Raw genomic sequence first — 15527 nt, forward strand, 5'->3', positions numbered from 1 at the left:
TACACAGCTAAATATTTCTGTCATTTAGCCTGCCACCATTATTACACAATCAGTTTATTACATCAATCTGTCTAAAAAGTTTTAAATCCACAATCGAATACTTTCATTCAACAGTACGCAATGTTAGGTAACACTTTATCTTAAGTCACAATTCACACTATTAACAAACCATTAACTAAGACTATTAGCTCAATAAACTACTAATTTGCTGCTAATTTATAGTTAGTAATGTGGTAGTTGGGTTTAGGTAATCGGCAGGATTGGGGATGTAGATTAAGATCATACTTTATAAATATTACTAAACAGTTTATATCTTAATAATGGGCAGGTAATAAGCTAGTAGTTATTAGCACAAATTGTGACAAACTAAAGTTTGTGATGGAATTTGCATTATTGCATCTAACATTTTATATACATGGCTCTTGAATCTGTTCTCTTTTTATTTCATGTTCTTTGTATTACCAGACAGCTTTAAATGACAGTTGTATGATGGGTGGCTGTTATGTGTTATGTTTATGTCCTCAAGTCTTTCCTTACACAGTCACACTAGCAAAGTTTTTCCTCTGAAGGCAACTAGAATCAGTACTTCTGCGAATGTGTGATGCAGGATGTGTGAAAAGGGTCTTAAGATCAATCTGGCAAAAACAGACCGCGATACAGACATCTGTGCTGTCACTGTAATAGAAGACGAGTTTTAGTTTTAGAGACTCATATGGCACCATGCATTTTTTCCTCATAAAACTGATTTAAATGGTAAATAAAATATGTCAGATTTGATTAAAATATATCAAATATTTTATTTAATAATATAATATAGTAGTATAGTGTATATTATTTATTATAATGCAAAAATTGTATTTTATATATATATATATATATATATATATATATATATATATATATATATATATATATATATACACATATATATATATATATATATATATATATATATATATATATATATTATTAGTATGTATTATAATGTAGTCATAATGAAAATGAAATTAAACTGGGGACAATATTAATATTTTATAATATGTTTATTATTTGTATTTTTACTGATGAAAACGACAAAAGCGTGAAGGAAGTTTGTCAGTTTAACAAATTATGCAATTTTACTCATTTTATTTTTTGAGGACATGGTCAATAATAGTTGTTAATTTAGCACATATCTCATCATTCATTCATTTTCTTGTCGGCTTAGTCCCTTTATTAATCCGAGGTCGCCACAGCGGAATGAACCGCCAACTTATCCAGCACGTTTTTACGCAGCGGATGCCCTTCAAGCCGCAACCCATCTCTGGGAAAATATCTCAGCATATTAATTGTTGTTATTATTATTAATATTATTTAAAGACATTTAAGAAATGTACAGATGCTGTAATATTTGAACATATTTCATTACTTAAATGATGTATTTGTGATCATCAAAAGACAGCAGTAAATAGTTGTTAATGTAGCAGATATATCAATGCTTGAAATATTATTTCAAATAGGATCCAAAACAAAATTGTTATTTTATCAGAATTACAGATTTACACTGTAATATTTCAAATAATATTATTAATTGTAATATTCATTTTAGCTGAGATAAATAAACAACACTGTATAGGATTCAATCTAGAGTTCAATTAAGCAGAGATTTCAATATTTAAATTTATGTGTAACTTATTTAAAAAGTGGAAAAAACGAACACATATAATATATAAAATATTATTAATAATTAAGTGTATTTTTTACTGATGGAAAAAACAACATCGTAAAATAAATCTGCCACAATTAGAGACATTTCAATATTAGAAAATGAAATGAATAATTATAATCTCTTGTATTAATGTCACACTAAACAACAAATGTACCAACATTTTTTAATATAACACAAGTTCAAATGAGTGCTAAATAAAGCTGATGAACCTGTGTATTTGGCGATGTTCTCCAGCAGAAGAGGATACTTTGTGAGTCGTAACGTCTCCACAGGAATAATGTCTTTCAACTGCAGCCTGCGACAATGACGGTTGCTCTCTGTCTCCTACAATAAAACACTTCGACATTAAAGATATAATGGCTAGATAGGAAACACAAGGATAATTAAACCAGCATCATCTGACCTGTATGAAGGCATTGAAGCGCTGGTCTTTCTTCTGTTTGCTCTTGATGAGCTCCAGGGCGAAGGGCTGGTTACTGCAGTAGGTGCCCACCGCTCTCTTGATCTTATCCTCCTCTTCTTCACTGAACTGTGGATAAAGACATAGGTGAATGTGAAACTAATGCTAACTGGTTTTAGTCGAGTATGATGCTCATGCTGTCTGTAAGAAGTTCATTCACTCGCAATTTAAAAGATAATTTAAGGAGAGCACAAAGAACTTTAGTGGTGCAATAAAAATAATTAGTATTTAATAAATAAAGAGATATGTGGAGACAGGTATTATTATTTCATGTATTTGAACACACCATGTTTGCTATTGTTTTTTTTTTAAGTAGTTTTTTTTTCCGATTCTTTTCTCAACACAAAGGCTGACATTTTGAAAAATGTTAAAAACCAGAGTTCCATTATATATATGTTTTTCCTACTATGGAAGTCAGCAGTTACTGATTTCTAACATTGTTCAAAAGGTTTGTTTGAGTTTAAAAGAAAAACAAAGTAACTCATAAAGGTTTAAAACCACTTGAGAGAGAGTACATTTTTATTTTTGAGTGAACTATCCCATAAAACAATTTATTTCATAATATTTATCATCATTAACTTTTTTGATCACCAGCCACTGTAGCTAGTAGATTTCTAACATTACTAGCCACTCGCAATTTTTACTAGCCACAATTTTGTTGTTAGGAAAATATATTTTATATGCATAAATTAAACTTAGGCATGCTAAAAATGACTTGATTTAGATTTTGTTATGTAGACATGCCCCCTCATTCATTACACTTTTTGTGTGTGTTGTGTTTCAGCTTGCTCAATGTGCATGAGCAAATGTGTCATATTGCAATTAGTTTTTAATTCACATGACTTTTCAGCGCTCAAAATTAAGGATTTACCAAATGTATCTCTGACCACACCAAAAATAAATAATTATTTCTGAGGCACAAATTTTAAATATGTCAAAACAAGCAAAATATAGCTGTATACATGCTCTTTTTCTTAAAAAAATTACAATTAAAAAAGCACAGCAATCTGTTCAGCAGGCTAAAGTTCCCAGATTACCAGTTTACTACACAAAAATGAGGAGTTAATCTCATATTAAAGCAATGTTATTGTAAAAAAAATAATTAAACCATATTACAAAAATAAAATAACTGCAAGCAAGAGAAAGCAGGTGAAAAACATACCGTGAGTCATAATGAAAGGATGATCACGTACACAGTCATACTCTCATCATCCTCTCATTCGGTATTCACCTGCTTTCTTTTGCTCGCGCAAACACAGTTATTTTACTGTTTGCATTACTTAATTCAGTTCATAGAATATATGACATGTCCAAAAAAACTTTTTTTTTTGCATCATGGATCTCTCTTTAACACATATTTGCTGCAGTTTCTCTGCCGTCTTACCCAGGAAAGCAGATCATCTCCTATTGAGTCAATGAGAGCGGTCTCGTTCTTCTTCCGTACGGCGGCCATTTGTTCGGTTAAAGACACTGAGGTGAGAAAAGAAGGAAGACTGTGTTAGGAAGGAGTGTTTGTTTCAGATGTTCACTGATTTTCGGTGTTCTGAGAAGATTTACAGTGCAGCTGAACGATCTCCTCCAGGTTGCTGAAGATGTTTTTGATGTCTGCAGGAGGAAGGATGGCATCTCTGATCAGCGGCTGGTAAAATAAATTCTCCAGAACCTTCATCATTCGAAGGTGTGCTCGCTCCGTGTAGAACAGCTCTGAGGGAGATATTACAGAGACAGTTTTTCAGTTTAATTAAAATATACGTAACAATAAATTGATATTTAAATAAACACAAAAACAAATAAGGCACACATTTGCAATTATGGAATTTACAAAACAATTCTGATGAATTCTACAATAACAACAACTGAAGATGAAATCATAGAGCCAGAGGTATGAAAACAGACCAGATGCATCTTATATTAAGTCAGACAAACTATTTGAGATCACATGTATGCAAAAAGAATTTGATCATCTTTAAATGCCATTGAAATTTATAGAATTCTTAAATAAGACAAAGTTCATTATGTTAGTGTACTAATATTTATAACACTTTATTTGAAATACACTTTTAAAATATACTTACTCTGTAATAGCACTAAAAAATGTTAATTAAAAAAAAAAAAGCTACAAAAATGAAACTAATTATAAGCATGAATGTTGTGGCAAATATTGGATAACGCAATCTCATATTTAAAGATTTTCCAGTGTGAACCGGATATACTGCAGATCTTCATTTAAGTATGATGACGCATTTCCAGCTGAGATGGAATATTGAGTAAGGGCGGGGCTATTTCGGAGCACCTCCTCTTATTTTTAATTCGCAGCAAACTAATGGCTGGAGGGGTGTGTCTAAGAATATTTCGCCCTAGCCGTCAAACTGACATCATCAGAAGATTACTGCCACTGATAAGATTTTGATTTAAGCGCTGAAAAAATAAATAAATTCAGTGAACTTACTTGCACAGATAGTAAAATGAACACGGTGAATTTTGATTTCATGTAGACATTTATAAAGAACAAAGATAAACTAAAATATAGTTCATATTATGAAGCGGGTACACCATATATGGTTGTCTATATAAAATGTTATGTAACATTATATAAAATTATACATAAATCAAATCTAAACTAAATATTTCAGAAAGTTGCTCACCATTGATGACTTCTTGTCTCTTAATTTCCTGAGGAGTGAGTGTGGACAGGACGTCTCTGCTCACTAGTGTCTGCCAGTTTGGAGGCTCGAGTTCGGCTTCAACACACTGATCATCTTCACTCTGCACCTCTCCAGAGCCCAGCGGATCCATCCTGCTGCTCAAACACACCACAAATTGATTAAAACAGGCCTAACGCAATGTAGAAAACTTCAACATAACTTATTAGCATGTGAACAAAAAAAGCCAAATGTCCAAACCAAATTTCATGCAGTTTTTTCACAATATTCTGTATTTTGTTCTAATTTTCTTGTGTTTTATGATTAATAAAAAAAACTGTTCAAATTAATTAATAAAACTTTAATCACACTTTATTTAATCTTTAAAAATGTATATATATATATATATATATATATATATATATATATATATATATATATATATATATATATATCTATTAGGGATGTGCGGAGCAGCCGGTATTTGTATTTGTATTTTTTGAGGGGGGAAAAGTATTTGTATTTGTATTTGTATTCAAGTAAAATTCAAAATGGCGCAAAAATATATATTTTTTCTATTACACTTCTAATTTACATTATAGTGAAAGTATTGTTTAATTATACCCATTATATAAATTATAGATATGCAATATTGGTTGTTGTTATTGAACATGTGACAAGAAACGTCATTGAAAAGAAAATAACATAGAAGCCATTATCTCATCCATGGTTAAACCAACAACTAATAAAATACCATTGTGAATATTATGAACCCCACCACCACCGTTCCTGTTGAAGGACACTGAATAGACAGAATAAAAACAAATAATACTTCAAAAAAACTGTTCTTCTCCTGAAAGAACTTTTTTCCAATGCACAGAATTCCAAAAACTAAAATTAACTAAATAAATCTAAATAAAACCCTGCCTGGGAGATCTGGCAGAACAAAAGTATTCTATATAATACTAAAAGATACAGCACTGCTATTGTCATCTGCCTGCCACAAAACAGACACAAAGTTTGTTTGTTTTTTTTGTTTTTATGTTTGAAACTGACTTGCTGGGGCAGAATGTGGCTGTGTTGATGGTTTGGTGCTTGTGGAGGATTTAGCAGAACATAGCTGTGCTGATTGACGGGATTGATGATTGTGGGGTGTTCACAGACAGTATCAGGAGAGGATGCTTTTAGTGCATGTGATAATACATTACATAGAAAGTTGCGCTGTGGCACAGTGAGTAGCACTGTCACCTCACAGCAAGAAGGTTGCTGGTTCGAGCCCCGACTGGGTTCTCCCCATGTTGGCGTGGGTTTCTTCCGGGTGCTCCGATTTCCCCCACAGTCCAAACACATGCAATACAGGTGAATTGGTTAAGCTAAATTATCCCTATTGTATGTGTGTGAGAGAGAGTGTATGGATGTTTCCCAGTGCTGGGTAGCAGCTGGAAGGGCAGCCACTGCGTAAATCATATGCTGGATAAATTGGTGGTTCATTCCACTGTGGCAACCCCAGATTGATAAAGGGACTTAGCTGAAAAGAAAATGAATGATTTAATCAGATTATGCATAGAAGATGTTGACAGATGTTTAATATCTCTGCCTCTGCTGATTTCACTTTTGCACACATTATACAGTATCTGTTTGTTTTATCTGCAGCACCACTGACTGTAAGATGCTTTCACAAAGAACATGAAGTTTTATTTTTTTTACTGGTGGAGGACCAAGAAATGGCTCAGCAGCAGTCTCACTCTTTTTCATGGTGCCCAAATGTATTTGAGGAGTTTCAAGTTTATAAAAAGTGACGGGAAGCTATGCTAAGGTTAACTAGCCTATAGCATATATCTTGCTGTCTGCAAAAGAGTTATTTAGACGTACCATATAACTCCCATAAGTATATACTATTTGACACAACTGCAAAAGCATCGTTTTAACCTTTATAAACGAACGTTAACGTTACTCTGTCAACAGTCTATTGTCTAAATTACCGCGCTAACAGAGCTAATGTTGCGTAAAAAGAGCACCCGGTTGCAAAGGTCAAAAATGCAGCGTAATGGAAAATCCCGAACAATCTCCGCTACAAGTTTATAAACTGCATCTGGAACCCAATTAAGGTACAAAAATCTATTTAACAAAAATAGTGATGCAGAGATGTATTTTTTTCGCTCAGCCGAGCCTTCTCTGTCTGCTGCTGTGGAGAAGCTTGTGCCAGAGAGAGACCTTTTACCTCCGCCCCGCCCTCCGACTGAGCGCCTCTCTCTCTCTCGCTCTCTCTCTCTCGCTCTCTCTCTCACTCACACACTGTGGTCTCAGGAGGAAACGCAGCTTTTTGATGTAATGCTTTTCTTGCTCCCGAATACAAATATTTTTTCAAGTATTTGTTCGAAATAAGTATTCGTAAAAACACGCTATTCGTGCCTTTCCGAATACCGTATTCGGGTTCGGATCCACCCTTAATATATATATATATATATATATATATATATATATATATATATATATATATATATATATATATATATATTGTTTTACTTTTCCAAACTATTTTTTTATATATTTGTTTATTAATACATTAAATAATGAATGAAAATATATTAATTTAACTAAACATTGCATATACTATAATAATTATTATTGTTATAATTAAACTATTAATATTAGTAGTATTATCAGTAGCGCATATTACTACGTAAATAAACAAATTCAAATAAAATTTCACTATTCATTAAATTATAATTTTAAGGAATATCACCTAACACAGATATTGTTCATCACTTAAAATTTTTTTGCAATAATATTTTTTAAAGATTTGACAAAGTAATCATCTCGTTACAAAAACAGACCAAGTGTCCATTAAACTAACTAAAACAAACTGTAAGAGATGTCACATGGATGCTAGCTAAGAGCACCATTTAATTAATATTTTTTTATATAGATTTTTATAATCAATATAAGTGCAATACATTTTATTGTACTTCATTAAACTACAAATAATGTTCTTGGCTATTATGCAAGTATACACTACCTGACAAAAGTCTTGTCACCTATCCAAGTTTTAGGAACAACAAATAATAACTCGACTTCTAGTTGATTATTTGGCATCAGAAGTGGCTTAAATTAAAGGCAAAGGCCTATAAATTAATTTACCAAAATAAAAATTTTGATCATGCCTGATCATTGATCATGCTAATAAAATTTTTATCATGCCTTGAGTTTTAATTATTCAATTAGGACAGTAAGGTCTGACTTTGCTTTGACAAAAGTCTTGTCACTTAACAGAAATACAGCACAATATAGAATACAAAGTCATGGTGCAGTGGAAAAAGAATTAATATTGTGTATGACTCCACGAGCCAAAAATAGAGAAAATACTCAAATAACTTATTAATAAAGTCATCTGGAATGACAAAGAAACCATTGCTGAGTTCATCAAGATTCTTTGGAATCATCTTCAATCCCTCCTTCATCTTATCCCAGACATGCTCAAAAATGTTCATGCCTGGTGACTGGGCTGGCCAATCCTAGAGCACCATGACCGTCTTTGCATTCACAAACTTTGATGTGAAGGCTGAAGTATGAGATGGAGCAACATCCTGCTGAAGAATTTGCCCTCTCCTGTGGTTTGTAATGTAATGGGCAGCACAAATATCTTGATACTATAGGCAGTTGATGTTGCCATCCACCCAGCGGATTTCTTGCATGCCCCCATACTTAATGTAACCTTAAACCATGATTTTTCCTTCCGCATAACTGACTGATTTCTGTGAGAATTTTGGGTCCATGAGGGTTCCAATAGGTCTTCTGCAGTACTTGTAATGATTGGAATATAGTTTTGTCAGGTTTGATATACAGTATGTTTAGATTATATATATATATATACTGAAAATGTCTTAGGAGTATTGTCCACATCAATGTCCACAATAGCCAAAAGACATCAGTATTATTTACTGAAAAAAAAAAAAGAAAAAACACTGGCTGATCATGAAAGCGGCGAGGCAGTGGCGCAAGTTTTTTTTGCGTAAAAACTTGCTGGATAAGTTGGCGGTTCATTCCGCTGTGGCGACCCCGGATTAATAAAGGGACTAAGCTGACAAGAAAATGAATGATCATGAAAGCATTGAATTCTTACCTCCTGTCAGGCCTGGGGGTGCCAGAGTCCTGCGTCCTGTAAAGGTAAACCACATTCCTATTAATTATCACACATTACTAACATCCCAATATCTTAAAAGGCACATGTCATCAGCACTGCTTTTTTCCCCAGTGATGACGCACTTTAATCTCTGTCTGTCCCAGCAGGATGATTTACAGAGAACTGCTCCACAGAGCCAAGCTTTGTTTCAGACGCTGCATGAGCATCATCACTAGAGACATTAAGAACAAAAATAGCTGTGAGGCCTGAAATGTGGCAACTGAGACAGACGGACCACTCTTACTCTGAACAGCCCGATTATAAAACAGAGTCTGCTCAACATCTCCTTGAACAAAACTCCATCTTTAATGCAGATGAATGTTGTGGGATTTAATAGAGGATTCATATAACTTTTATAAGATTTATAAAAAATTATATTATGCACTACAATCCAGACATCTTAGAAAATAAGATTTTTTTGTAAAAAGCTCTATTTTTTATTACAACATATTTAAATTATTAAAGGGGAAATTAATCACTCAGAATAGCGTGAAGTCATGTATCATTTTAATTGTTGCATTAGTCTGAATGTAAATCCCCTCGTCAGGCAGCAATGGAGCACCAAGAGACAGTGGACTACAGTGCATGAAAGGTATTAACACAAGAAAAATACACAACTTAAGACACTTCAATATTTGTATTTGTTGTATTTGCACCAGCTCTGCGATGCACGTCCACAACTTTATGCATTGGGTTAAATTAGGCTATTCAGTCTCCGTGTTCAGTCCGTTATGATCGGTAATTTAATGGGGAAAAAAGAAAAATAGAATCAATATTTTTTTAAATTAAACACACATCTGATGCTTGTATCTACATCAGCTCTACATCCACAAATTCACTCATTGGGTTAAATAAGGCTTTGCAGTCTCTGTGTTCAGTCCATTACTTCCACTGTATCTGTTCAGCTGAGGGAATGGAACCACGTGATTTCAGACAAAATTATTCCAAGATGGCGGTGCTCTGGATCTAAAAGCTATAGTAAAACATGTCGCTTAAAATTAAAGGAATACATTAATCAAGTTTGTTTAATATATTTCTATTAAAATGGAATCCAATGTACAATATAATGTAAACTTGAATGAGAGCTTAATTTCCCCATTAAATGTAATTAAAATTTAAAATGATGGTTTACAATTGTAATATTTTGAATTTTAATATTTTACTGTGATGCAAAGCTGATTTTTTAGCATTATTACTCATGTCTTCAGCATCATACGATCCTTCAGAAATCATTTTATTATTCTGATTTAGTGCTTAAGTAACATGCTTTTAATTATCAGTGCTGTGCTGATCATTTTTTGAGAAAACAATGCGAGATACGTTTTTTTTTCTTCCATTAACAGAAAAGCTCTAAAGTGCATCACTTAATAAAAAAAAAATCAAACTGATTTTTTAAACTCAAACTAATTACCATATCAAAAACTTTTCCTTTTTTTCCTTAGCTATTAAATACAGTGGGGAAACAGAAATATTGAACACGTCATGTTTTTTTTCTAGGAATAAAATTTCTAAAAAAGCTGTTGACATGAAATTTAACCAGATTTTGGTAAAAACCTAAACAATACAAACATAAAAATAAAACAAAACAATGAAAGCTAAAAAAAATGTTGTGTGTAATAACAATGGAAGTACTGAAATGTATGTAACACTTTATAATAAAGGCTTTCTTGGTGCTGGCAGCTTAAAGATGCCTCCTATATGGAGAATGAAGTCATATGAATTGCTCAGGTGTAAGTTTTCTCACAGACTTCAACAAAGTGTGAAAATTTTGATTTTGATGGTTCTGTGGGTCCCGTCTATCCAAACTGATCATTATTTTATATTTTGTATTGCATTCAAGTCAGGTGATTGGCTGGGCCATTCTAAAGCTCCGTTTTCTTTCTCTGAAAGCATTTAAGAGTTTCCTTGGTTGTGTTTTGGATCATTGTCTTGCTGAAATGTCCACTCTGGTTTCATTTTTCTCATCCTTTTAATGTAGATGTTGGACTCTGTCATTTCATTTTATTACATGTAACTTAATTTGTAAACTAATTAGCTTTATTTTCTTTTCATATATGGATTTATTAGGTTGTTGCCAACATCTAGTGAAAATTTCAAGTCAACGGCACCTAGAAATATGTTTTCTGAGAAAAATGGTGACACGTTGAATACTTATTTTCCCCACTGTATATGTACATCAAACAATACTAATGTATTTATGATCATCTATGTTAATAAAATAAAATGTATTTTTTAAAGAACAGCTTTTGGATCCAAACTTTTGATTGCAGTTAAGACTCTGAAGTTTAGATTTTTGTATTATAAAATTAAAAAGATGCATAAAGTTTTATTTCTGATCATATGAAAAATTTATTCAGCTTGAACAAACCCAGTCATTTCCTGACTAAGCAAAAATACATTTAATAAACACAGATTGTGTGCGGTGTCAAAAGTGATTTTCTTTAAAGTGAGTCTGGACTGTAATGGCTTTACTCACTTTTCAGTCTCAGCTTCTTCCTCCTGTAAATGCTCCAGCATGCAATTGCTGAAGTCAAAGTGAGTGTTTGTAGATGAGGAGTCCTGCAAATCCCCTGAGACAGTACCCTCTCCCAATTTGGGCAGGGCAGAAGAGGGAAGTCCCCCTAATCCACAACCAGAGACATATACTTCAGTTAGAAAAAAAAAAAAATAATAATAAAAAAATAAAACTCTTGAAATCAGTGCTGGACAGAAGAGGCTTCTTAAATACTGACATCTGCTAATTAGTTTTGACAATAAACACTACATCAAAATAATAAATATATATTACAAAAATCCAAAAAGTTCAATTATGCACACAATGAAAAGTTTTTCTCACAAAAAACATACATACATCCTCCAAATGTGGATACACTCTGAAAATCTTCAATTAAAAGGCACATTTCAAGTAAATTTGATCATTTAAAAAATTATCAATCAGTAGATCCCAGACCCTAGTAACTATAACACTGAACTGGGCGGTTTATCTACTTTAAAATGAAAAGGATCAAAAATACTTAAAATTATATTAACTTTAAAAATATTCCTATTACAAATACTTTAATTTTAATGTTATCATATTACTCCTTAATTTATTCCTAGTCAACGTTTTGTCAAATAAGAACCAGCTGTGTCCCATGTGTGTAAGTGATGATAAAATTGGCCAATGTCATAGGTCAATCATCACCCCTTTCTAAAGTGTTTAGACAAAAGTACATCATAATCCTTTATGAAGTCTCAGGGCCCTATCATACACCCGGCGCAGTGTGGCGCAAGGCGCGGGGCAATAGTCTTTTGGAAGTTTCAGCATGGCGCAAGAGTCGTTTTGAGGCGTTGCGCTACGCTTGTTAAATAGCAAATGCATTAGCGCTCATTTGTGCGCCCATAGGCGTTCTGGTCTAAAAAGGAAGGCGTTCTGAGGTGGACCGCTGGCGCGTCGATATTTTGAGAAAATATAATAGATTTTTTATTAGACCAAAACAAACCCGGTCTAAACTCCGGCGCAGAGTTGCGCCTCGCTTACACACTGCTTAATATGCACAAGAGAGCAATAGGCAAATATCTTTACATATGAAAAAAATTTTATATTAAGGATATATATAGGATATAATAAGAATAGATATAGGATATAAATATAAAGGATTAAAATATTACAAAACATATTATTTTCTAGCCTACATAAATATGAAAAATCACTGCTTTTATGTCTTCTTCATCTCCGGAGGCTTTTTCAGTTCATTCATAACAATTTGCTTTTGTATAATGCTATTATTATTAGCAATATTAATTATTATATCCACATTTATATTTGTTTTATTAAAAACAAGCTTGGATTTGCCCACCTGTCAGGTTTTAGACCATATGAGGCACAGCATGTGTTTTACGATATAACTCCGGTTTTTGAGCACATTTTGTAATTATTATTCATTTATTCGTTTGCTGGAAATTAGAACTGAATTTAGAAATAGTTTTGAAACTAATATTTGCGCTTAACAAACAAAAGTATTTACTTATAGACTAATTGATGTCTGTGCGGAAAGGTTTCCCTATCCAAGAGCGAATGTGAAAGTAGTTCCATTATCTCTCATTCTCACGCAGTAGATGCTCTGTTTAACAGTTTTCTGTTAAAAAACTGTAAACTGTTTGCTTGTGAAATGCTAATTTTTTCCACTTAGACTTACTTTGCATCCTGTAAATAGCGAATGCGCTCTTGGCGCGACGCAGCTGACTAATAAAGGTGATGGGAGATAACTCTTTAAGAAAATAAACTCAACCCTTTTAGACCATGCACCACAGCGCAGGGCAGATATCCCGTCCTTAAATTAGCAAAAACGCGTCCTGACGCCCTGAAAGCGCGCGTTTTGCGCTCTGCGCATGGACCGTCAAAATAGAGCCCTCAATGTTTATTAAATGGATCCTCTTTTTCATCTTTTAATCTTTAAATTGAATTATATTAATCAGTTGGGAAAGGTTCAAAATGTTAAAAAACAAGGAACAATTACAGAGCCCCGAGGGACACAATGTAAATTCAGCCACGATTTGGTCGTTTGAGACAAATTTGAAAAGTCCTAAAAAGATTTCTATAGTCCTAGGATAAAATTTGTAGTCTTTGATAATTGGTTTGAGATGTTCACGGACAGCCCCTTATTGGCCAAAAAATAATAAATCACTTCAATGAAGTTCTTGTGGTGTTTGCAGAAGATTTTTCTGCAAACAAATTAAAGCTACAGATTGTTCATGTTTGCTGTGAGAAATTGTTTCAAAACAGGTTTATTGAATAAGTCACGGATAGATTATGTTAAACTCTGGCTGGATTTTGATAGTCATTCAGGCCTGTTTACACAAAAACGATCCATGTTCACTCTGGCATTTCACCAAGCATTTCTAAACAGCTCTTCGTCCACACTACACTGCTGAAAATGCACATTACGCGAGCACACACACACAGTCATGTGCTGCAGCGTATGCCCCAGGGAGTCAGCGGCTGCTTTGAGCACACCTCCCCAGATGAGAGTCACGGACGTTGGACAGTTCACCAAGGATCTTTCGCTAGATTTTAATCCACTATAGTTGTTAAACGTGATATTTAATTTAAATAATCTTCTTTCTATTTAACGACTCTTTGGCATAGCGCATAGATAAGGTAATATATTTAAATTTATGTAACCGCTCTGATTCTGCCAATTTGACCGATTGCTTGCCTATATTGTAGCCTATAATTTTTTTGTACATTATACGTTTAGAATGGCCAATATTGATTATTAAAACTGCTATTCAGCAAGAGACATGGTAAGTTTCATATTTTTTAATGTGAATGAAAGGAGGCATTAATGTCATAGGCTCCGTTTTGTTATAAATATGCATACAGTAAAGATCATGGTCATATAAATAAGCAGCTACACAACGCCTCAACGTTTTTGGTGTCTGTTAAGTTGTTAATATCAAAATAAATTTTTTATGTTTTTATTTTATTGTTAAGTGAAACGGCATAGCCATGGTAATGTAAATGAGATTGTAAAGTTTGTTTTCCATATCAAACTTGCAAAGTTTGAACTTACAAGGAAAGGATGCAAAACTGAACTTTGTGCATTAGCCTAATATTGAGGTAAAAGCCCCAATCAGTTGTCTCCATTTTCCCCCATCCACACTGATATGGAGCAGAAGAGGTTTAAAATAAAAATGGCCTCTTCAGCGTTTTCAAAATGCTCATCTTTCTGAGCTTGAAAACTCTGGGGTAATGTGAACGGAAGGCGCAACCATAGCAAAACTAATGCGTTTTAAAACTAAAATGTATTAGTGTAAATAGGGCCTCAGTGTGACATTGTGGCTGCATTTACACTGCAAATTTTGATGGTCAATTCCGATTTTGTGACTGTATCCGTTTTTGATGACCTGCTTACATCATCTTTTAAAAGTAACTCATATCCGATCATCTGCATTTACACAGCACACGGCGAAGGCACTACGACTAGGAAAAAAAAGAGCAGGCGCTGACTAACAGCTGATAATTAAAGAGTGCTCTTTTCTCTATTGCTGTATGTAATCTGTTTGCAGCTATTGACAAGCTGTTTTACTATAGTTTATGACAGAAAGGTTCTCATTTGTCCATCTTCTTTTGATCTACAGGCTTTTTTTAAACCTTTAGGAATCTTACTGTAATGTCCATGGCGTGGTTTATGCACGGGATGTAGCTATGCACTAGTTTTATATGTTTATATTGGTTACGTGGCGGACATTGCACTCTCTCGCTCTCGCTAACATGCTATAATACCTCTGCTATATGACAATATTAAAGCTGTTTAAGTCCTCGTGTATGAGATTTAAGGTGTGGGACTCTGCTGATGTCTGTTCTAAAATGAAAGAGTCAAACTTGACGTCAATCGCTACAGTTTTTAATGACGCGTGACTTGCATTGACAGGTGAAAATCTGATCTACCTGCTTACACTGCAGACACAAGAACACAGATCCAATTCATATCGGATAAATTTCCACATATGATCAAGGCCTGAATCTGATTTGAGTAAATCGGAATCCAT

General features: G+C 33.5%; 1 protein-coding gene across 8 annotated transcripts in view; it reads right to left on the reverse strand.

The window, feature by feature from the left end:
• arhgef12b (Rho guanine nucleotide exchange factor (GEF) 12b) overlaps positions 1 to 15527 on the reverse strand; it is a 135121-nt gene that overhangs the window by 22233 nt on the left and 97361 nt on the right. For all 8 annotated transcript variants that reach the window (XM_073951518.1, XM_073951517.1, XM_073951514.1 and 5 more), the window contains 7 exons: positions 11470 to 11614; positions 8934 to 8969; positions 4814 to 4968; positions 3726 to 3872; positions 3553 to 3638; positions 2112 to 2237; positions 1918 to 2032 (listed from right to left, as the gene is read on the reverse strand). In XM_073951518.1, coding sequence (XP_073807619.1) covers positions 1918 to 2032; positions 2112 to 2237; positions 3553 to 3638; positions 3726 to 3872; positions 4814 to 4968; positions 8934 to 8969; positions 11470 to 11614 — 810 coding nt within the window. The remainder of the gene's footprint in view (positions 1 to 1917; positions 2033 to 2111; positions 2238 to 3552; positions 3639 to 3725; positions 3873 to 4813; positions 4969 to 8933; positions 8970 to 11469; positions 11615 to 15527) is intronic.

This window comes from Danio rerio, chromosome 5 (genome assembly GCF_049306965.1).
Source record: "Danio rerio strain Tuebingen ecotype United States chromosome 5, GRCz12tu, whole genome shotgun sequence".
Lineage (NCBI taxonomy): Eukaryota > Metazoa > Chordata > Actinopteri > Cypriniformes > Danionidae > Danio > Danio rerio.